Source organism: Hemiscyllium ocellatum, chromosome 8, assembly GCF_020745735.1.
Source record: "Hemiscyllium ocellatum isolate sHemOce1 chromosome 8, sHemOce1.pat.X.cur, whole genome shotgun sequence".
In the NCBI taxonomy this organism is placed as follows: Eukaryota; Metazoa; Chordata; class Chondrichthyes; order Orectolobiformes; family Hemiscylliidae; genus Hemiscyllium; species Hemiscyllium ocellatum.
Window position 1 is genome coordinate 23,642,501 of NC_083408.1, and position 19,966 is coordinate 23,662,466.

The following is a 19,966-nucleotide window of genomic DNA, read 5'->3' on the forward strand; positions in this document are numbered from 1 at the left end:
TCCTATGCTCTAAGGAGTCAGTAGAGCCCATAAAATCTCTCTCCGTAACTGAATTATTCCAGCCCAGCACCATCCTAGTGAATTGCTTCTGCATCCTCTCCAGGGCAGTCATATCATTCTTACAACGTGATGACCAAATTACACATAGTACTCTAGCTCTCAAGTAATATTATGTACAACTCTACTAAAACTTCCTTGCTCTTGAATACCTCAACTAATAAAGGCAAGTGTTTCATATGCCGCCTTAAGCACTTTATCTCCCTGCCCTACTGCTTTCAAGGATCTGTGGAATTGGTCACTGAGGTCTCTTTGATCCTCTGTACGTACTAGGGTCATATATTTCAAAATGTGTACTCCATTGTCTTGTTAGTCCTCCCAAAATCACCTTACCATCCATTAAAAACAAAGAATAAATGTTCTTTTGGAATTTTCATAGCCTTGGGACGACTTGCATGTTTCATTGCTGAATAATTCCTTCAGTTTAACAGACAGGAATTAGGCAAATGTATCAGTCAAGGCACACAGTCAGTGATAGCTGGTTAGTGAAATAGGGGATGCTGTGTCATAATTTGTTAATCTGTTACCAGTTTTGGAAATGTGGTTGTTCCCTTTTCGTATCCACCTCAGACCTGAACCACTCCATGGTTTTTATGTTTTGTGATGCTCTGGTTAGCTAACTTTGATTATAAAAGTCCTGTCAACAAACATGCTGATCTTAAATGCTACAACATTGCTAGGAGGAATGTGATAGCACTGGAGAGGGTGCAGAGGAGATTTACCAGCATGTTGCTTGGGCTGAAGAGTTTCAGTTATGAAAAGAAATTTGACAGACAGGGATTTGTTTTTCCTTAGAGCAGCAGAGATTGAGAGGGAACATGATTGGGATATATGAAATTATGAATTGAATAGAATATCCTTTATGTGTAGTTAAGTACTGGGATACAGTAGATAAAGTTCACAATGTTGCCTCATATGGTGCCATCTTAGGTACAGATTACACAAGTACTCTTAGATATTGAAAAGGGGGACAAAAAGAAAAGAAGTTGCATTACTTTATAGTGATTCAGTATACTTAGTTAAAAGGATAGATGTTACACTCAGATAAACAAATTTCAAATAGATATTGCAATAGTTCAGCACAGGCGTTTCCCCACATGGTCTGATGCCCATGCCAGACCCCAGTCCAACAACTGTCCCTGCTCCGCCTAAGCCTTCAGTCTGTCCTGCACTGGCTGTCAGCTGTTCCAAGCAATGTTTTCTCCAGGACTGTTCTCCTCCCCCCTGCCCCCAACCTCTGCTCCAGCACCTGCTCCCTGCGCTGCCCTTTGGGTGAGTTCAAATCAAAAGTTGAAAAGCGAACACAGAGGAGAAACCAAAGAGAGAAAAAATAAGAAAAGAATGGGCAAAGCAGAGGAGCCCCTGCTGGAGCAGCTTACTCTGCCACCAAAACGGCATGGATAGGCTAGATAAGAATAAACTTTTCCTCTTGATGGAGAGATCAGTAACCAGGTGGAATAGATTTAGGGTAAGAAACAGAAGGTTTAGAGGAGATGCGAGGAAAATCTTTTTTTCACCCAGAAGGTGGTGGAGATCTAGAACTCACTGCCTGTAAGGATGGTAGATGTAGAAATCCTCATAACATTTTTGAAGTATTTAGTGTGCACTTGAGATGCTAAGACATACAGAGCTATGTGCCAAGAGCTAGAAAATGTTATTAGAATAGTAAGATGGTTGCTTTTGACCAGCATAGATGTGATTGGCCTCTTTCTATGCTGTAGACCTCTATGGTCATAAGAACGCTGTATATAAATGAGTGACTATGAAAATGCCCTGAGAGTAAAGTAAATCCCATCTGCTCCAGAAGTGTGTCATAACATGTCTGAACACATTGATAAACAATATCTATAACACTGAATGTGGATTAGTAAGTTGAAAAGAAAATACTATTTTCAACCCAAGAACTTGTTCTAGTGACCATTTGGTGAACAAATGATTAATTAGTACATTTGACAGTGCAATAGTTTCAAAGAGAGAGAAGGGTACCTGCACATTTGTTTATATTTTAGTTAAAATGGCCTTACTCTGTGGTTCATCAAACAGATCCTTGGTTCTAACAAGTGAGCAAAATGACAATTTCCTGAACAAGCTGCTGATTCTTGCTGTATTGGGGTGGCTTTTCCAGGCAAGTACTTATCAAATGTTAACCAAGATTGAGTTTGAGATTTTGAGTTTGAAAACTGCAGTTCGTGGATTTAAGTTAATGGATTCTTCAAATGCTTGATTAGTTTGTAGAACGTAAATTTTGTAGTGTGTGGTAGAGATTGTTGAAGGTGCCAACCTTTGCTTTAGGTTTTGTTTATTGTGACTATTTTTTCCAAATGGTACTGTGGGAGGACCTGAACCACGCAGAAGTGTTTGAGAAAGACAGCTCACAAACATGTTCTTCAGGATCACTGGAGATGAGCAATAAGTGTAGGCCTACTCAAGAATGAATTGTAAGTGTGAAAAGAAAGAATAGTGTCTTCCTCAACCTGAATATCTTAGCTTTGAGAAGTTTCTGAAACAAACAGTCAGAAATGTCTTTCTCCCTTTAGTAAAGAGAAGGTCTAAAGTCACCTGACAACAAGATTATAGTCCAACAGGTTTATTTGAAAACACAAAACTTCTGAGCACTGCCCCTTTGTCTGGCAATGTCTTCAGTAAAGAGAGGTATTGCAGGTGAATCAGAAAGGAGAAATCACTACCTAATAAATGCTCTCAGATTTAGTGCCTTGTTTATCTCAACAGCACACCTCAAAAAGCTCCCCAATATGATATTTTACTGAACTCTTTAATTTAATGGATTTGTGCTTACTAAAAGGAGGAATGACCAGTTCCGAAATCTTTGCAAATCTTCAGAGATTTGGGTTCATGGGAAAAAAATAGGGGTTGAACTGACCATTGAAAGTAGTATGGTATGACACATATATATATATGATATGTAATTCACATTTTCAACTTCATTGTTGATATTTTTTTAGATTCCAGCAGTTCCTGAAGAAATGTTCTTTAATGAAGAGAATGTTGATGGATTTGAAATAAAAGTATCAGACCAAGGATTGGTAAGTCATATGTGAGGCAGGTGTTGAATGTTTTTTTCCACTGTTTCATCGAAGCGCTGTTCAGTTCATAGTTGAAATTTCCTTTAAAGTTATTGTTTTATTATCAGATTGGTATGAGGTCTCCATGTCTCTGGTAAAAGCTATGCAATGCAAAATCATTCAGTGCAGCTGGTTGTTATTTGATTGTCAATGTGTTTAGTAATATTGGGCCTTTGGAATAATACTGGGGTGGAGAGCTACTAATTAGCCAGTGCAGTAGACAGTTTGTGCAAGATGTTATATGAAAGCTGCATTGGGTGTAGCAGAATAGCCTGCCAATTCATTCAAGTTTCCAAAGAATAAGACTGAAATAAGGCCACTTGGTTGCTCAGGACCTATACTCTGCATAAGACTGAAGATGGTGTACAGAAAGGAATAAAATCTTTTATGAGCATATTCTTTAATGCTGATGACCTCACATCTTAACCCTAATTCCATACATGTTGGACTCTTGCTTGCACTTGAGAGTGTGACCATATGCTTCCAAACTCTAATGCCTTTCAGTTGTTCAACCTCGCACCTCAATTTTTTTTCTTCTGAATGTTCCCTCACTTGACCTTTTTAGCTACTCCATTCTACTTATTACTTTATTTATGTAAAGCAATTTAAAGTGTCAGTGCACAATTCTAAGTATAGCTATTGTTAGAGCCCTTGTTAGTTTTTCATTACTTTTAGTTTGTTCTTTTTATCAAGGTAATCCAAGATGGAGGATGGGAAAAAATGTGGCTGTAAGAGCTACTCCTTTTTTGAGGTATTTTAGATTATGGAGGTGATTTCCTTGAATTCCATGTGCAGCAATTACTGTTTTATATGCTGTTGCATTGTATTGGAAGTTTGAGGAGAGAAAAGCAATCAAAACAACAGCACTTCAAAAAGGAGGAAGACAGACAAAGGCAGAGACCACATGGCCAGAGAAAGGAGGTGATACTGCTGTTGGACATAGCAGTGAATCTACACATTTGCTGCCTTTGCTGTTTGAGTTCAAATATCTCTGGAGATTGGAGCCTGTCTAGAAAAAAATTAACAAATAGCGAAATTCACAGCTGACCTTGGAGGAACCTGTGTAGGAGAGCTCACAGCATGGGAGAAGCTAAGTGCATAGTTTTTAAGTATAACATTGCTGTAAATCTGCCATAGTGAATAGAGTAGGTTCACTTTTGATTTTGTTTTATTGATATGTCTTTTGATTAAATTTTAAAAATATAAAGCATAGGTACGAAGTTAGCCTGGAGAGTGCTTTTTAGAACAATAAGATGGTGCTATTTTCTCGGTCTGTAGATTAAGAGGCAAAGATGGCCTTTATTAAAGTGATGTGCTCTTCCTGTCAGATGTGAGAGATTAGGGAGAGTTTTTATGTTGCTGATGATTATGTTGGCAGTAAGTGTGGTTGGTTGCGAATCCTATCAAATTGCATGAATCGGTTGGAGTGGCAGTTAGAGGCATTGAGGAATTTACAGGAGCTAGTGATGTGATGGATGGCAGGTATAGAAAGGGAGAAAAAAAACCCACAAATACAGTTGGGTATCATACAATCCTACTGTCTGGAAACAGGCCATTTGGCCCAACAAGTCCACACCGACCCTTTGAAGAATATCCCACCCAGACCCATTCCCTTACCCTATTACTTCATATTTCCACTGACCAATGCCCCTAACCTACACATCCCCGAACACCACAGGCAATTTAGCATGGCCAGTTCACATAATCAGTACATCTTTGGACTGTGAGAGGAAACTGGAGCACCCGGAGGAAATCCACACAAATACAGGGAGAATGTGCAAACTCCGCCCAGACAGTCGCCCAAGATAGTTGGATTTCCTGCAGAAAAGTTGGTATAGGGAGGGAGGTAGGTAGGTTATCCATATCTCAAACAAGTATGCTGTTTGAAAAATGTGGGAGTGATGGGCTCAGGGGAGTGTAGCACAAACAGCCAAGGCTCTAGTACTGAGAATGGCTCTCTTGTAACAAAGGGTACATCAGGTTCCAAGCGATCAGTTGTTATAGGGGACTCTGTAATGAGAGGCACAGCAGTGAGAAATTAGCGAGTATGTTGCCTCCCTTGGTGCCAGGATCAAAGATATCTCTGAAAGGGTACAGAATGTTCTCAAAGGGGAAAGGAACCAGCAGGAGTATGTTGTGCATATTGGAACTAATAATGTTGGAAAGGAAAAAGATGAGATTCTGAAGGGAGAATATAAACAGGCAGGAATTATAAAGGAGTTCCTTGAGGATAGTAATATCTGGATGTCTCCCAAAGCTCCGAGGTGGTGAGGGTAGGTATAAGAGGATTGAGCAGATGAATATGTGGCTGAGGAGCTAGTGCAGGAAGAAGAGTTCCCATTTCTGGATCATTGGAATCTGTTCTGGGGTAAAAGTGACCTGTACAAGAAGGATGAATTGCACCAAAATTGGAGTGGGGCTATAATATACTACCAGGGAGATTTGCTTGAGCTGCTTGGGAGGATTCAAACTAGTAAGATTGGGGGGTTGAGGGCGATATGGGACCCTGAGAGATACTGAGGGAGAGAGATCAATCTGAGAAAAGGAGTGAATCAAACAGTCAGGGCAGGCAAGAACAAAGCAGAGAATGAGATAGGACTGATAAATTAAACTGCATTTATTTCAATGCAAGAGACCCAGTAGAGAAAGCAGATAAACTCAGGGCATGGCTAGGAATATGGGACTAGTATATCATAGCTATTACAAAGATGTGGCTCAGGGATGGACAGGACTGGCAGCTTAATGTGCTGAAAATGTGTTGCTGGAAAAGCGCAGCAGCTCAGGTAGCATCCAAGGAGCAGGAGAGTCGACATATCGGGCATGAGCCCTTCTTCAGGAATGAGGAAAGTGTGTCCAGCAGGCTAAGATGAAAGGTAGGGAGGATTTGGGGGAGGGGCGTTGGAAATGCGATATTTGGAAGTAGGTCAAGGTGAGGGTGATAGGCCAGAGTGGAGGTGGGGGCAGAGAGGTCAGGAAGAAGATTGCAGGTTAGGAAGGCGGTGCTGAGTTCGAGGAATTTGACTGAGACAAGGTGGGGGGAGGGGAAATGAGGAAACTGGAGAAATCTGAATTCATCCTTGTGGTTGGAGGGTTCCTAGGCAGAAGATGAGGCGCTCTTCTACACTGGCACCACTCCCCACCTTTTCCTCCGCTACATCGATGACTGTATCGGCGCTGCCTCGTGCTCCCACGAGGAGGTTGAACAGTTCATCAACTTTACCAACACCTTCCATCCCGACCTCAAATTCACCTGGACTGTCTCAGACTCCTCCCTCCCCTTCCTAGACTTTTCCATTTCTATCTCATGCGACCAAATCAACACAGACATCTACTATAAACCGATTGACTCCCACAGCTACCTGGACTACACCACCTCCCACCCTGCCCCTTGTAAAATCGCCATCCCATATTCCCAATTCCTTCGTCTCCGCCGCATCTGCTCCCAGGAGGACCAGTTCCAATACCGAACAACCCAGATGGCCTCCTTCTTCAAAGACCGCAGATTCCCCCCAGACGTGATCGACGATGCCCTCCACCGCATCTCCTCCACTTCCCGCTCCTCTGCCCTTGAGCCCCGCCCCCCCCCCCCCCCCCCCCCCCCAACCGCCACCAGGACAGAACCCCACTGGTTCTCACCTACCACCCCACCAACCTCCGTATACAGCGTATCATCTGCCGTCATTTCCGCCACCTCCAAACGGACCCCACCACCAGGGATATATTTCCCTCCCCTCCCCTATCAGCGTTCCGCAAAGACCACTCCCTTCGTGACTCCCTCGTCAGGTCCACACCCCCCACCAACCCAACCTCCACTCCCGGCACCTTCCCCTGAAACCGCAGGAAATGCAAAACTTGTGCCCACACCTCCTCCCTTACCTCTCTCCAAGGCCCCAAGGGATCCTTCCATATCCGCCACAAATTCACCTGCACCTCTACACACATCATCTATTGCATCCGCTGCACCCGATGTGGCCTCCTCTATATTGGGGAGACGGGCCGCCTACTTGCGGAACGCTTCTGGGAACACCTCTGGGACGCCCGGACCAACCAACCCAACCACCCCGTGGCTCAACACTTTAACTCTCCCTCCCACTTCACCGAGGACATGCAGGTCCTTGGACTCCTCCATCGGCAGAACATAACAACACAACGGTTGGAGGAAGAGCGCCTCATCTTCCGCCTGGGAACCCTCCAACCACAAGGGATGAACTCAGATTTCTCCAGTTTCCTTATTTCCCCTCCCCCCCACCCCCCCACCTTGTCTCAGTCGGTTCCCTCGAACTCAGCACCGCCCTCCTAACCTGCAATTTTTTTCCTGACCTCTCCGCCCCCACCCTACTCCGGCCTATCACCCTCACCTTAACCTCCTTCCACCTATCGCATCTCCATCGCCCCTCCCCCAAGTCCCTCCTCCCTACCTTTTATCTTAGCCTGCTGGACACATTTTCCTCATTCCTGATGAAGGGCTTTTGCCCGAAAACGTCGAATTTCCTGTTCCTTGGATGCTGCCTGACCTGCTGCGCTTTAACCAGCAACACATTTTCAGCTCTAAATGGGAGGAAGGTCAATTTTGATGGTATTAGGCAAGAACTTTCAAAAGTTGATTGGGTGCGGATGTTTGAAGGTAAAGGGATGGCTGGAAGATGGAAGCCTTCAGAAATGAGATAACGAGAGTCCAGGGAGTTCACCCTGTTAGGGTGAAAGGAAAGCCTGGTCAGTGGAGGGAATGTTGGATAACTAGAGAAATTGAGGGTTTGGTTAAGAAAAAGGTGGAAGCACAGTGGGGCAGCGCAGTGGCTCAGTGGTTAGCACTGCTACCTCACAGCGGCAGTGACCCGAGTTCCATTCCTGTCTCAGGCAAATGTCTGTGTAGAGCTTGCATATTCTCCCCATGTCTGCGTGAGTTTGCTCCAGGTGCCTGTTTCCACACTGTAGGGATTCTAATCATTCTAATGTGTCAGATATAGATAGCAAAGATTGAGTGAATCCTTAGATAGTGTATAGGCAGTAGAAATTTACTTAAGATGGAAATCAGGAGGGCAAAAAGGGGACTCAAAATAGCTTTGGTAAATGTGGTTAAGGAGAATCCAAAAAGATTCTATAAATATATTAAGGACAAAAGGGTAACTAGGGAGAAAATAGGACCCATCAAACATCAACAAGACAGCATAGGTGTGAGACTGCAGGAGATGGTGGAGATTCTTATTGAGTATTTTGCATCAGTGCTGAAAATGTGTTGCTGGTTAAAGCACAGCAGGTCAGGCAGCATCCGAGGAACAGGAAATTCGACGTTTCAGGCCAGAGCCCTTCATCAGGCTCTGGCCCGAAACGTCGAATTTCCTGTTCCTTGGATGCTGCCTGACCTGCTGTGCTTTAACCAGCAACACATTTTCAGCTCTGATCTCCAGTATCTGCAGACCTCACTTTTTACTCGAATATTTTGCATCAGTGTTTACTGTGGAGGACATGGAAGATCTAAAATGTGGGGCGACAAGTGATGACGTCTTGAAAAATGTCATAATACAGAGGTGGTGGTGTTGGATGTCTTGAAATGCATAAAGGTGGATACATCCCCTGGACCTGATCAGATGTAACCTAGAACCCTGTACAAAGCTAGTGAAGTGATTTCTGGGCTCCTTGCTGAGATACTTGGATCATTGATAGTCACAGATGAGGTGTCAGAAGACTGGAGATTGGCTAACGTGATGCCAGTCTACCATGAGGAACCTTGTTGAACGCCTTACTTGAATCCATGTAGATCACAGCCAGATGTGGAAAAGCAAGGACTGATTAAGGATAGTCAACATGGCTTTGTGAGAGGGAAATTGTCTCACTAACCTGATTGAGTTTTTTTGAAGAAGTAATGAAGGTGATTGATGAAGGCAGAGAGGGGTGGGTGTGATCTCCATGGCTTTTAGTCAGGCGTTCAACAAGGTTCCTCATGGTAGACTGGTTAGCAAGGTTAGCTCACGTGGAATACAGGGAGAGCTAACCACTTGGATACAGAACTGGCTCAAAGGTAGAAGACAAAGGGTGTTGGTAGAGGATCTTCTTTCATATTGGAGCCCTGTGACCAGTGGAGTGCCACAAGGATTGGTGCTGGATCCACTGCTTTTTGTCATTTTTATAAATGATTTAGATGTGAACGTTGGAGGTATATAAACACCAACATTGAAGGTGTAGTGGACAACGAAGAAGGTTACCTCAGAGTACAATAGGATCTTGATCAGATAGGCCAATGGGCCAAAGAGTGGCAGATAGAGTTTAATTTAGATAAATGTGAGGTGCTGCATTTTGGAAAAGCAAATTAGGGCAGGACTTATATACTTAAGGGTAATGTCCTGGGAGTGTTGCAGAACAAAGAGACCTTGGTGTACAGGTTCATAGCTTTTTGAAAGTGGTGTTGCAGGTAGATAGATAGGGTAGTGAAGAAGGTGTTTGATATGTTTTCCTTTATTAGTCAGAGCACTAAGTATAAGAATTGGGAGGTCATGTTGTGGACATTGTGTGACCATTTTTGGAATATTACATTCATTTCTGGTCTCCTTCCTATTGGAATGATGTTATGAAACTTGAAAGGGTTCAGAAAAGATTTATAAGGATGTTACCAGGGCTGGAGAGTTTGAGCTATGGGGAGAGTCTGAATAAGCTGCGACCTCCCTGAGCATCGGAGGCTGAAGGGTGACCTTATAGAGGTTTATCAAGTCATGAGAGTTGTGGATAGGGTATATAGACAAGGTCTTTTCCCTGGGGTGGGAGAGCCCAGAACTAGAGGGCATAAGTTTAGGGTGAGAGGGGAAAAATTTAAAAAGGAACTAAAGTTCTTTTTAACACAATGGGTGGTGCATGTATGGAATGAGCTGCTGGAGGAAGTGATGGACGGTGCTATGATTACAATATTTAAAAGGCATCTGGATGGGTATATGAACCGGAAGGGTTTGGAGAGCTATGGGTTAAGTGCTGGCAAATGGGACTAGATTAGGTTAGGATATTTGATCGGTATGGGTGAGTTGGACCGAAGGGTCGGTTTCCGTGCTGTACATCTCTGACTGGATGACTATTACTCTAATTTTGCTTTGGAGCCATTAACTGGGAATTGACAGCTAAAAATGGCTTCTGGACTGTAGGTAAAATGAAAAAAGACCAAACATGCTTTTGTTTATTCATGAGGCCAGGCCTGGCAGTTTATTGCAGGTTGGTTCCTGATCTGCAGATGCTTCATCGGCAGATAAAAGCATGATGTTTAAATAGACCACAGAAATTGGCTATTAGTGAGGTCAGTACCTGGGAATTGGTTCCAGCAAGCCTGGAAAGACCTTGCGCTGAAGCAGATGGAGATGTTTGAATGGTAACTGGGACCTGTGGAGGAGCTGGTTAATCTGTCAGGGAGTGGCCAGAGTTTGAATTGATTTTCTGTAACAATAAAGAGGAATCTGGCAGTTTATGTGACAGCATGAAGATTTGAGAGCTCCCCACTTAATCTCCCATGAAAAGTTCTTGGAAGTTCAGAGAATTGAAAACTGAGTTCTAAGTATTGCTGCCTTTATCTGAATGAACTGTAAAGGTAACCCTGATCAACATCTTCAGATACGAGACTGTGGTGCTGGAAAAGCACATCAGGTCAGGCAGTATCTGAGGAGCAGAAGAATCGCATTTTGGGCTTAAGCCCTTCATCAGGGAGGGCTTATGCCTGAGATGTCGATTCTCAAGCTCCTTGAATGCTGCCTGACCTGATGTGCTTTTCCAGCACCGCACTCTTGACTCTGATCTCCAGCATCTGCAGTCCTCACTTTCTCCCTCCGACATCTTCAGATAATCAACCAAAGAACCGTCATCTATGCCTGTGGAACCATGTATCATGAAAACTATTAAGAAAATTTTGTTTTCTTTTTCCCACAATCCTGTTTGTTTGTTTGTGTGAATGGGGCTTTAAAGAAAGGTTTTTTGAGTTTGAACGATAATTTGTTTAATTTTACTCTGCTAAAGTTGTTACATCAATAAGTTGCAATGTTATTTGTTTAAGGTTTAAACCAGTGTGTGGAACTGATTATTTGCAGAGACTGGCACTGTGCATTAATAGAACAAAGCGCAGTGCAGGCCCTTCAGCCCTCAATGTTGCACTGACCTGTGAAACCTGTCTGAAGCCCATCTGACTTATATTATTCCATTACCATCCATATTGAAAAGTGTGGTGCTGGATAAAAGGCAGCATCTGAGGAGCAGGAGAGTTGATGTTTCGATCATGGGCTCTTCATCAGGAATGAAGGAGTGTCTCAAGGGCGCTGAGAGATAAATGGGGGAGAGGGGTGTGGGGTGGGGTTGGGAGAAAGTTAGTTAGGAATGCGATAATTAGATGAAGGTGGGGTGTGATGGTGATAGGTCAGAGAGGAGGGTGGAGTGGATAGGCTGGAAGGAAGATAGACAGGTAGGACAGTTCAAGAGGGTGGTGCGGAGTTGGGAGGTTGGATCTGGGATAAGATGGCGAGGGTGGGGTGGGAGAGGAAATGAAGAAAGTGGTGAAACTGACATTAATTTCATGTGATTGGAGGGTTCCAATGCAGAAGATGAGGCGTTCTTCCTTCTGGCGTTGGGTGGCTAGAGTTTGGTGGTGGACGAGGCCCAGGACTTGCATGTCCTCAGCAGAGTGGGAGGGGGATTTGAAGTGTTCAGCCACATGGCGGTAGGGTTGTTCAGTGTGTGTGTGCGCCAGACATGTGCCCTGAACTGCACCGCAAGTGGCGTCCTGTCTCCCCCATGTAAAGGAGACATTGAGAGCAATGGACGCAGTAGATGAGGTGGATTGGTTTGGGGGCGTGGACCTAACGAAGGAGATGTGGAGGGAATGATCTCAATGGAACGTACATAGGGGAGTTTCCCTCTGTGACTCCCTTGTTAGGCCTGCAACCCCCTCCACACCCAACACCTTTCCTCGCCAACACACGAGGTGTAAAACCTGTGCCCTCATCTCAGTCCAAGGCCCTAAAGGAAATTTCGAATCCATTTGAGATTTTCCTGCAAATCCACCCATCTCATCTACTGCATCTATTATTCTTGGTGTGTTCTCTTCTACATGAGGGAGACAGGAAGCCAACTAGCAAGGAGGTTCATGCACCAAACCATCCCACCGCCCTGTGACCAACCACTTCAACTCCCCCTCCCCCAGTGACATTGCAAGTCCTGGGCTCCCTCCACCGCCAAACCAAACTCACCTGCCAACTAGAGGAAGGACATCTTTCACCTTGGGACCCTCCAACCAACATTGACTTCACCAGTTTCCAAATCTCCCCTCTGCCCACCTCATCCCACATCCAACCCTCCAACTGGACACTGCCCTCTTAATCTGTCCATCTTCCTTCCACCTGTTCATCCATCAACCTATCACAGTTATCCCCTCTGCATCCACCTATTGCCTCCCCACTTAGCTTGCTCTCAGCCCCCTTTTCCCCTCCACATTCCTTTAAAAGGACTTATGCCCAAAATGTTGACTCTCCTGCTTCCGAGATGCTGCCTGACCTGTGCTTTTCTAATGCCACGCTTTCAACTCTGACTCTCCAGCATCTTCAGTCCTTACTTTCTCCTGATTTGGTTTGGCTGTCTTTCTCCATGTCATAAAATTATATAGGTATATCCAATGCATTTTGGAATCTTCAAGTATGCAAAACAATAGATTGTAGACCTGACTGCATAACATTGCCATCATTCCATAAGCTGCACTCTAAAAGACAAATAGTTTCTCATTCTCCCCAGAAGTAAACAGATAATGAGATATGTAATATTAAATCATTGCTGAATTGTCAATGTCCCAGAAGCACAGTCTATTTCAAGTTGCGTATTATTTCACGATGCAGGTCCTGGTTAGACGCTGTCAAGGACCATTCTTTGAGCCTTTCCTACCCAAGTTCAACCTTTTGCTGGTCGTGTCTTCCATTCCTCACCTGCTCAATGCAATTAAGATGGAGGAACTCCAGGAAATGTGGACAACAATGCCATATGAATAGTTAGCATAGTGGGCTCATTATCCAGAGGCCTCAGCTAATAAGTTGAAGATGAGGATTTAAGTCACAGCAGAGCAAGGACTGTCCAGCCCATGTCCCTGCATTTCACTTTGTGCTATTTTCCTGTTTTCTGTCTCTAATCCTGCACATTTATCATTTTTAGGTGATAACCTAGTTCTCCTTTTGATTGTCTCAATTGAAGTTGCCTCCACCACGTTTTCAGCAGTCCATTCTGGACAAAAACTACTCACTGTGATGATCTTTTTTCTCGCATTTGCTTCTTTTGCCAATTATTTTAAAGCTGCGTCCTCTCTTACTCAATCCTTTCAAGAGTGGAACGGTTTGTCTCTAACTATTCATGCAGACCCCTCTTGAATTTGAACAGCTCAGTTTTCAACTTTCGCTTCTCCAAAGAAAGCAGTCGTAACTTCTCCAACCTGCGTAACTGAAATTCTTCATCCCTAGATTTGTCCTTGTGAATCTTCTCATCCTCTGTGTTACTTTCATGTTCTTAAAGTGTGGTGTCCAGAATGCATTGTTCCAGCTGAGGTCAAACCAGTGCCTTATCAAGTTCAAAATGAGGTCTGCAGATGCTGGAGATCACAGCTGAAAATGTGTTGCTGGTTAAAGCACAGCAGGTTAGGCAGCATCTCAGGAATAGGGAATTCGAGCATAAGCCCTTCATCAGGAATGAGAGAGAGTAGCCAAGCAGGCTAAGATAAAAGGTAGGGAGGAGGGACTTGGGGGAGGGGCGATGGAGGTGGGATAGGTGGAAGGAGGTAAAGGTGAGGGTGATAGGCCGGAGTGGGGTGGGGGCGGAGAGGTCAGTAAGGAGATTGCAGGTTAGGAGGGCGGTGCTGAGTTGAGGGAACCGACTGAAACAAGGTGGGGGGAGGGGAAATGAGGAAACTGGAGAAATCTGAATTCATACCTTGTGGTTGGAGGGTTCCCAGGCGGAAGATGAGGCGCTCCTCCTCCAGCCGTCGTGTTGTTATGTTCTGCCGGTGGAGGAGTCCAAGGACCTGCATGTCCTCGGTGGAGTGGGAGGGAGAGTTAAAGTGTTGAGCCACGAGGTGGTTGGGTTGGTTGGTCCGTGCGGCCCAGAGGTGTTCTCTGAAGCGTTCCGCAAGTAAGCGGCCTGTCTCCCCAATATAGAGGAGGCCACATCGGATGCAGCGGATGCAATAGATGATGTGTGTGGAGGTACCGGTGAACTTGTGGCGGATATGACAAGCATCCTTGTTCTTATGCTCTACACCCATATTAATGAAGTCTAGGTACTGTATATTTTATTGACTGCTTGATCAACCTGGCCTGCCACCTTCAATGATTTATGCATGTATACTCCCAGATTCATCTACTTTTGCATTCACTTTAGATTTATTTTCTTTATTTTGTATTGTGTCTTCGTGTTCTTCTTATCTAATAAATTGCTTGACACTTCTCTGCCTTAAATTTCATCTGCCATCTGTCAGTCAATTCCACCAATCTGTCTGTTCTTTTGAAGTTCTGCATTTTCCTCCTCCTAGTTGGCAGTGCTTCTAAATTTTGTGTTAACTGTCAATTTTGAGATTGTGCCCTGTGCACAAAGCTTACATTACTGATAATTATCAGGAAAGGCAAGAGTCCCATAACTGACCCCTGGTAAATTCCACTGTCTATTCTCTCCAGCTTGAAAAACACAAGTCATCCAGTACTGTCCTTATCTGTCACATGGCAAAATTTGTATTCATGTTGTTGCTGTCCCTTTTATTCCATGACCTATAACTCTGCCAATAGTTTGCTGTGTAACAGATATATCAGATACCTCCTGGAAGTTCACGTTTACCACAATAACCATATTACCCTTGTCAACCCTCTGTTACCTCTTCAGGATATTCAAAGAAGTTAGTTCAACGTTATTTTCCCTTAATCCATGCTTTGTTGTTTAATTATTATGCAGATGTTTTTGTGACTATTAATTATTGCTTCTAGAATTTCCCACATCACTGAAGTTGATCTTTGCCTATCTTTACATGCTTCTTCAAAAAAAATATGATGTTTGCAATTCTCCACTCCTCTGGCATCACCTCTAATGCTAAGACTGGAAAATTATGGCCAGTGCCTCCCAAAGTTCCACACCCATTTGCCTCAGTATCACCTGATGCATCTCTTCCAGTCCTGCCCTTTTTTGACTCAAATATCTGGTTATAGCCAAATCAGCATAATTTGTAACTCTTCAATATTATTTGATTATTGTGCACGTTCACAGGCATGCATAGAAATCCTGATTTTAAACTTTATTACTTTCTTCCTTGCTCTGGTCTTGCCTATTAATTTATTTTGCCTTATTTTGTTGTGATCTGTCTCCCTTTCTACCTGCCAAGTTTGTTCAAACCCCTACAATTGCACTAACAAGCAACCCTCTGGAACACTATCCTAGCTCTATTCAGATGCAAACTGTCCAGCCTACACAGATTCCAACTTCCTGAGAACTGGCCCCAGACTCTAATGTTTTCCTTCTTATACCATCTTTCCAACCATTTTCTTCATCTGCTTACCTGCATCCACTTGTCTGTGCCATTTGTAGTAATCTGAAGATTAGTACTCCTGAGTTCCTATTTGCTAGTTTTCTATCTAGCAGAGCCATAACCTCCTTTCTGCCCATGTCAATATGGACCACCATTCCTAGCTGGTTGCCCTCCCCTGTCAGACTGTTCTACAGCTACTCAAAGACATCCTTGGCCCTGCATCAAACAGAAGAGACATGTCTCCAGCAACACCTATCTAACCCCTAACTGTTGATCACCTTTCATTGCTGTGCTTCCAGTTTTCCTTGTACACTTCACTGAACAGCTGAGCTGCCCATGGTGCCATAAGCTTGACTCTGGCTGTATTTGTCAGATGAAACATCACTTTGATCATTATTCAGAACTGAGTACTGTTTGGAGGTCTGGATGTTTTCATGGAGGTCTTGCATTACCCAGACTGCAAGATAGCATTCATGACCATTAGTAAGTCATGGGGAATTGAGGAGTATTCTCTAAGTGGTTGAAGCAATACCAAAATACAAAGGAAGATGGCTAATGTTGCTGGAGATTAGTGACCTAGGTTTAACCATTTGAGCTGCTTCATCAATAAAACTCCATCCGTCATAAAGTCATAAATTTAGAAATGGAGATGCTCGATGATTGCACAGCTGTCAATTCCATTCACAATTCAGCTCATATTGCATGTGGGATCAGATTGGTTCAGTGGGCACCATTCAAGCTTGGCTAGTAACATTTGTGTTACACAAGAACAAAACAATGCCAATTTCTATCACAACTGAAAGTATTGGTGATCTTCCATCGACATTCAACAGCATTACCATAACCAAATCTCCCATCATCAAAATCCTAAAGGTCAGCATTGAACAGAAACACAACCAAACTGAGCAAAACGTCTTTTCCCTGGGGTGGGGAAGTCCAGAACTAGAGGCCATAGGTTTATGGTGAGAGGGGAAAGGTATTAAAGAGACCTAAAGGGCAACTTCTTCATGCAAAGGGCGATTACGTGCATAGAATGAGCTGCTAGAGGAAGCGGTGGAGATTAGTACAATTGCAATATTTAAAAGGCATCTGGATGGGTATATGAATAGGAAGGGTTTGGAGGGATATGGGCCGGGTGCTGGCAGGTGGGACTAGATTGGTTTGGGATATCTGGTGGGCATGGACGAGTTGGACAGAAGGGTCTATTTCCGTGCTGTATGACTCAATGACACAAATATCATTGTTGCAAAGAGAAACTAGAAGTTCTGAATTCTGTGGTGAATAATTTGCTCTACTCCCCAAAATCCTATTCACCTCCCAGGCCACTAGTCAGAAGAATGCATGGCTTCCAACAACACTCAAACAACAATATTGGCAACCTCCAGAATTTGATTGGTAAAAGATTCATAACATGAACAATTCACTCCCTTCATCTCTGCTATCAAAAGCACGTACGGTAGCAACTTGTGAAGACGACTTTGACAGCACCTTCTTAAGCTGAGTTGTCTACCACCAAGAAGAACAGAGTGCAGATGGAAACTCCATCTGCAAGTGACACCACCATGCCAAATACAGTCCTGAACTGGAGCTATATTGCTATATCTTCACTGTCTTTATGTCAAAAATCTTAGAATTCTAGGACCATTAATGCTGTAGGTGTACCTACACCCTGTAGGCCCACCCCAAGAAGATGGTTCCTGAGCAAATGCTGACAGTGCAATGTTCTCCCATCTCTCTGTTGTAATATCAGTCAATTTTTGGCATGCTGTTGCATCAGCCTTTTTAATATAAATATTAATTTGTTTATAATATTTAAAGAAAGAACTTGAGTCTATTCTGTTTGTGGATTCTCAATAATTGGTGTTATAATAAGCCAAATGGACAACAAAAAGACCTATTTTCAAAACAATATTGCAGCTGTATTAATGTTTGGAATTATTTACACTTCCCTGTTGGGAAAGCATCCATCCATTTGTCTTCACAGGTCTTGGTTGAAATGGGGAAGTTACAGACATACAGTGAAGTCCAGTTGGTTTGCTGCATTAAAGATGCAAGCATATGATTTCACCCTGAGCAGCGTAATTTATAATAGAGGTCCATATCCAAGAAATGTATCAAGTTAGACTGAGCATGGTGTGTGCTTTTCCTTTTACAGGATTCCATCCCACTGGTTGACCAACAACTGCTATATCTTTGCTGTCCTTATCTGAGTGAGTATGTTCTCAACATCGGAAGATGGGTTAGAGGAGGTGGTGCTAAAGATAGAAAATTATATAGATATTTGTTTGATCTGTCTGCTACTGCACATCTGGAATTGATTTTGGGTTCTATTGTGAAGGCATTTTAAAAAGAGTGGTTACATTGAGGTGTACATGATTGTACCGGGTTACATAAGGTAAACAAAGATTAGCCTATCCAGATGGATAGTACAAGTAGGAAGGGACATGCATTTAAGGTTGGGGGAAGAGATACAGGGGATTATGAGGGAGAGCTATTTAACATGGTAAGTTGTAATTATTTGGAACTCGTTGCTTATGAGAGTGATAAATTGGTATAAGTAATGATTTCAAAAGGAGTTTGCATAGGAATTTGAGTGAAATACACTTTGCATGTATATGGGAATAAAACAGGACAAAGGACAAACTGACTGGTTTGTTTTAGAGGGCTGCATGACCATCACCTGTGCTGTAAATGATTGTGACTGTAATCATATTAATAGTTACTAGATCCAAGAGACATTCTGAAAAAGTAAACTATTGCATCTGTATTGTGAAGTAAGAGGATTGAGTGTGACTGAAAACTGTAAAATTGTTGTTAACAGTTAAACTAAGGTTCAGGGTTAGCATGACCCAATAAATGTTGAAAAGGAAGTCGTTTGTGACTACAAAAGCAAAATGCTGTAGATGCAAAATCTAAAATATAAGCAAATATCAAAAATATTGAGGCAGCATCAATGAAAAGATAAATAGTTAATGTATTGGTATTTTCTGCTTTTAAGTCACATTTAATTGGCTTACGATGTTTTTCAAAGATGACATTAGCATTGATAACAAGGAAACAGAGGCCATAGGTTATTTAAAAGTGATAATTTAAGGCACCCCTCTTATTTTATTAGTATATCATAAGTCACTTTACCATTAGGGCTTCCGCGATGGTGTGTATGACAACTCAGTGGGTGGCACAGTGGTTAGCATTGCTGCCTCACAGCGCCAGAGACCTGGGTTCAATTCCCACCTCAGGCGACTCTGTGTGGAGTTTGCACATCCTCCCCGTGTCTGCGTGGGTTTCCTCCAGGTGCTCCAGTTTCCTCCCACAAACCAAAAAATGTGCAGGTTAGGTGAATTGGCCATGCTAAATTGCCCGTAGTGTTAGGTGAAGGGGTAAATGTCTGGGTGGGTTGCGCTTTGGCGGGTCGGTGTGGACTTGTTGGGCCGAAGGGCCTGTTTCAACACTGTAAATAATCTAAACTCAAGTTGACACACATTCTCTAGATCTAAGATCCAAGGAAACATTGGTTTTGTTTTCTTTTCTCTGGGAAACTAAGCTCATACTTTTTAGTATGGCATTGATGTACTAAAATAGTTTTGATTTCAATCTTATTTTACAAATGAATATTAATTTTTCACTTTTGGAACAGAATCCCGTTAGCCACTTTTTACATTTGATTAGGTTTTGGTAGATCTGTATCTTAACTCTGTCTTCTTATTTTGACTTCATATCCCTCCCAATAATTAAAACAAAAATATTGTTCTACTTTGTCCATTAACTGTGATTCTTGGTTAGAGACTACACTTTCAGTAAGGCAGCTCCACAGTCTGTTACTCAGTTGATGGCCTGTCATAGTTTTCTTACTTTAATCTTTCCTTGCCACAGTGTTTAATTTCTCTTAAGTGTATCTCCGTGGAAGCATAATGTGATCAGAAACCATGCAAAATGCAAGCTCTCACATGTATTTGCTGTTCTAACATTCCATTCATTAGTTTATCTAATTTATTTGCCACACAACTTGCTAACTAGGAAGGAACAACCACAAAACGTGTGATAGTTAACCACTGACAAGTGCCAATTCATGTAAGCCATGCTCAGATGTTTCATCAGGTCTTGTGTTGCAGGTGAGCTGCGCAAGCTGTTGGCTTCCTATGTTGCTGGTAGTGGGGTTAAAAATGGAGGGTACATGAGAAAGATCACACCAACTGCAGCAGAACCTTCAGTACCGACTTTGGTACAATCACAGCAGAAACTCCAGGTAATGTTGAACGCAGGGATCCTCTGCCAAGGGCCTACTACCTTGATGTTTTCCAAGACATTGTGTCTCAATTGT

The 19,966-nt window shown here is 43.1% G+C and overlaps 1 protein-coding gene across 1 annotated transcript in view; it reads left to right on the forward strand.

Moving 5' to 3' along the window:
• The window catches only part of cdan1 (codanin 1), a 127,924-nt gene that overhangs the window by 73,221 nt on the left and 34,737 nt on the right, over positions 1-19,966 (forward strand). The window contains exons 15-18 of the mRNA XM_060828285.1: positions 2,101-2,182; positions 3,021-3,101; positions 17,801-17,855; positions 19,758-19,891. Of these exons, the coding sequence (XP_060684268.1) occupies positions 2,101-2,182; positions 3,021-3,101; positions 17,801-17,855; positions 19,758-19,891 (352 nt within the window). The remainder of the gene's footprint in view (positions 1-2,100; positions 2,183-3,020; positions 3,102-17,800; positions 17,856-19,757; positions 19,892-19,966) is intronic.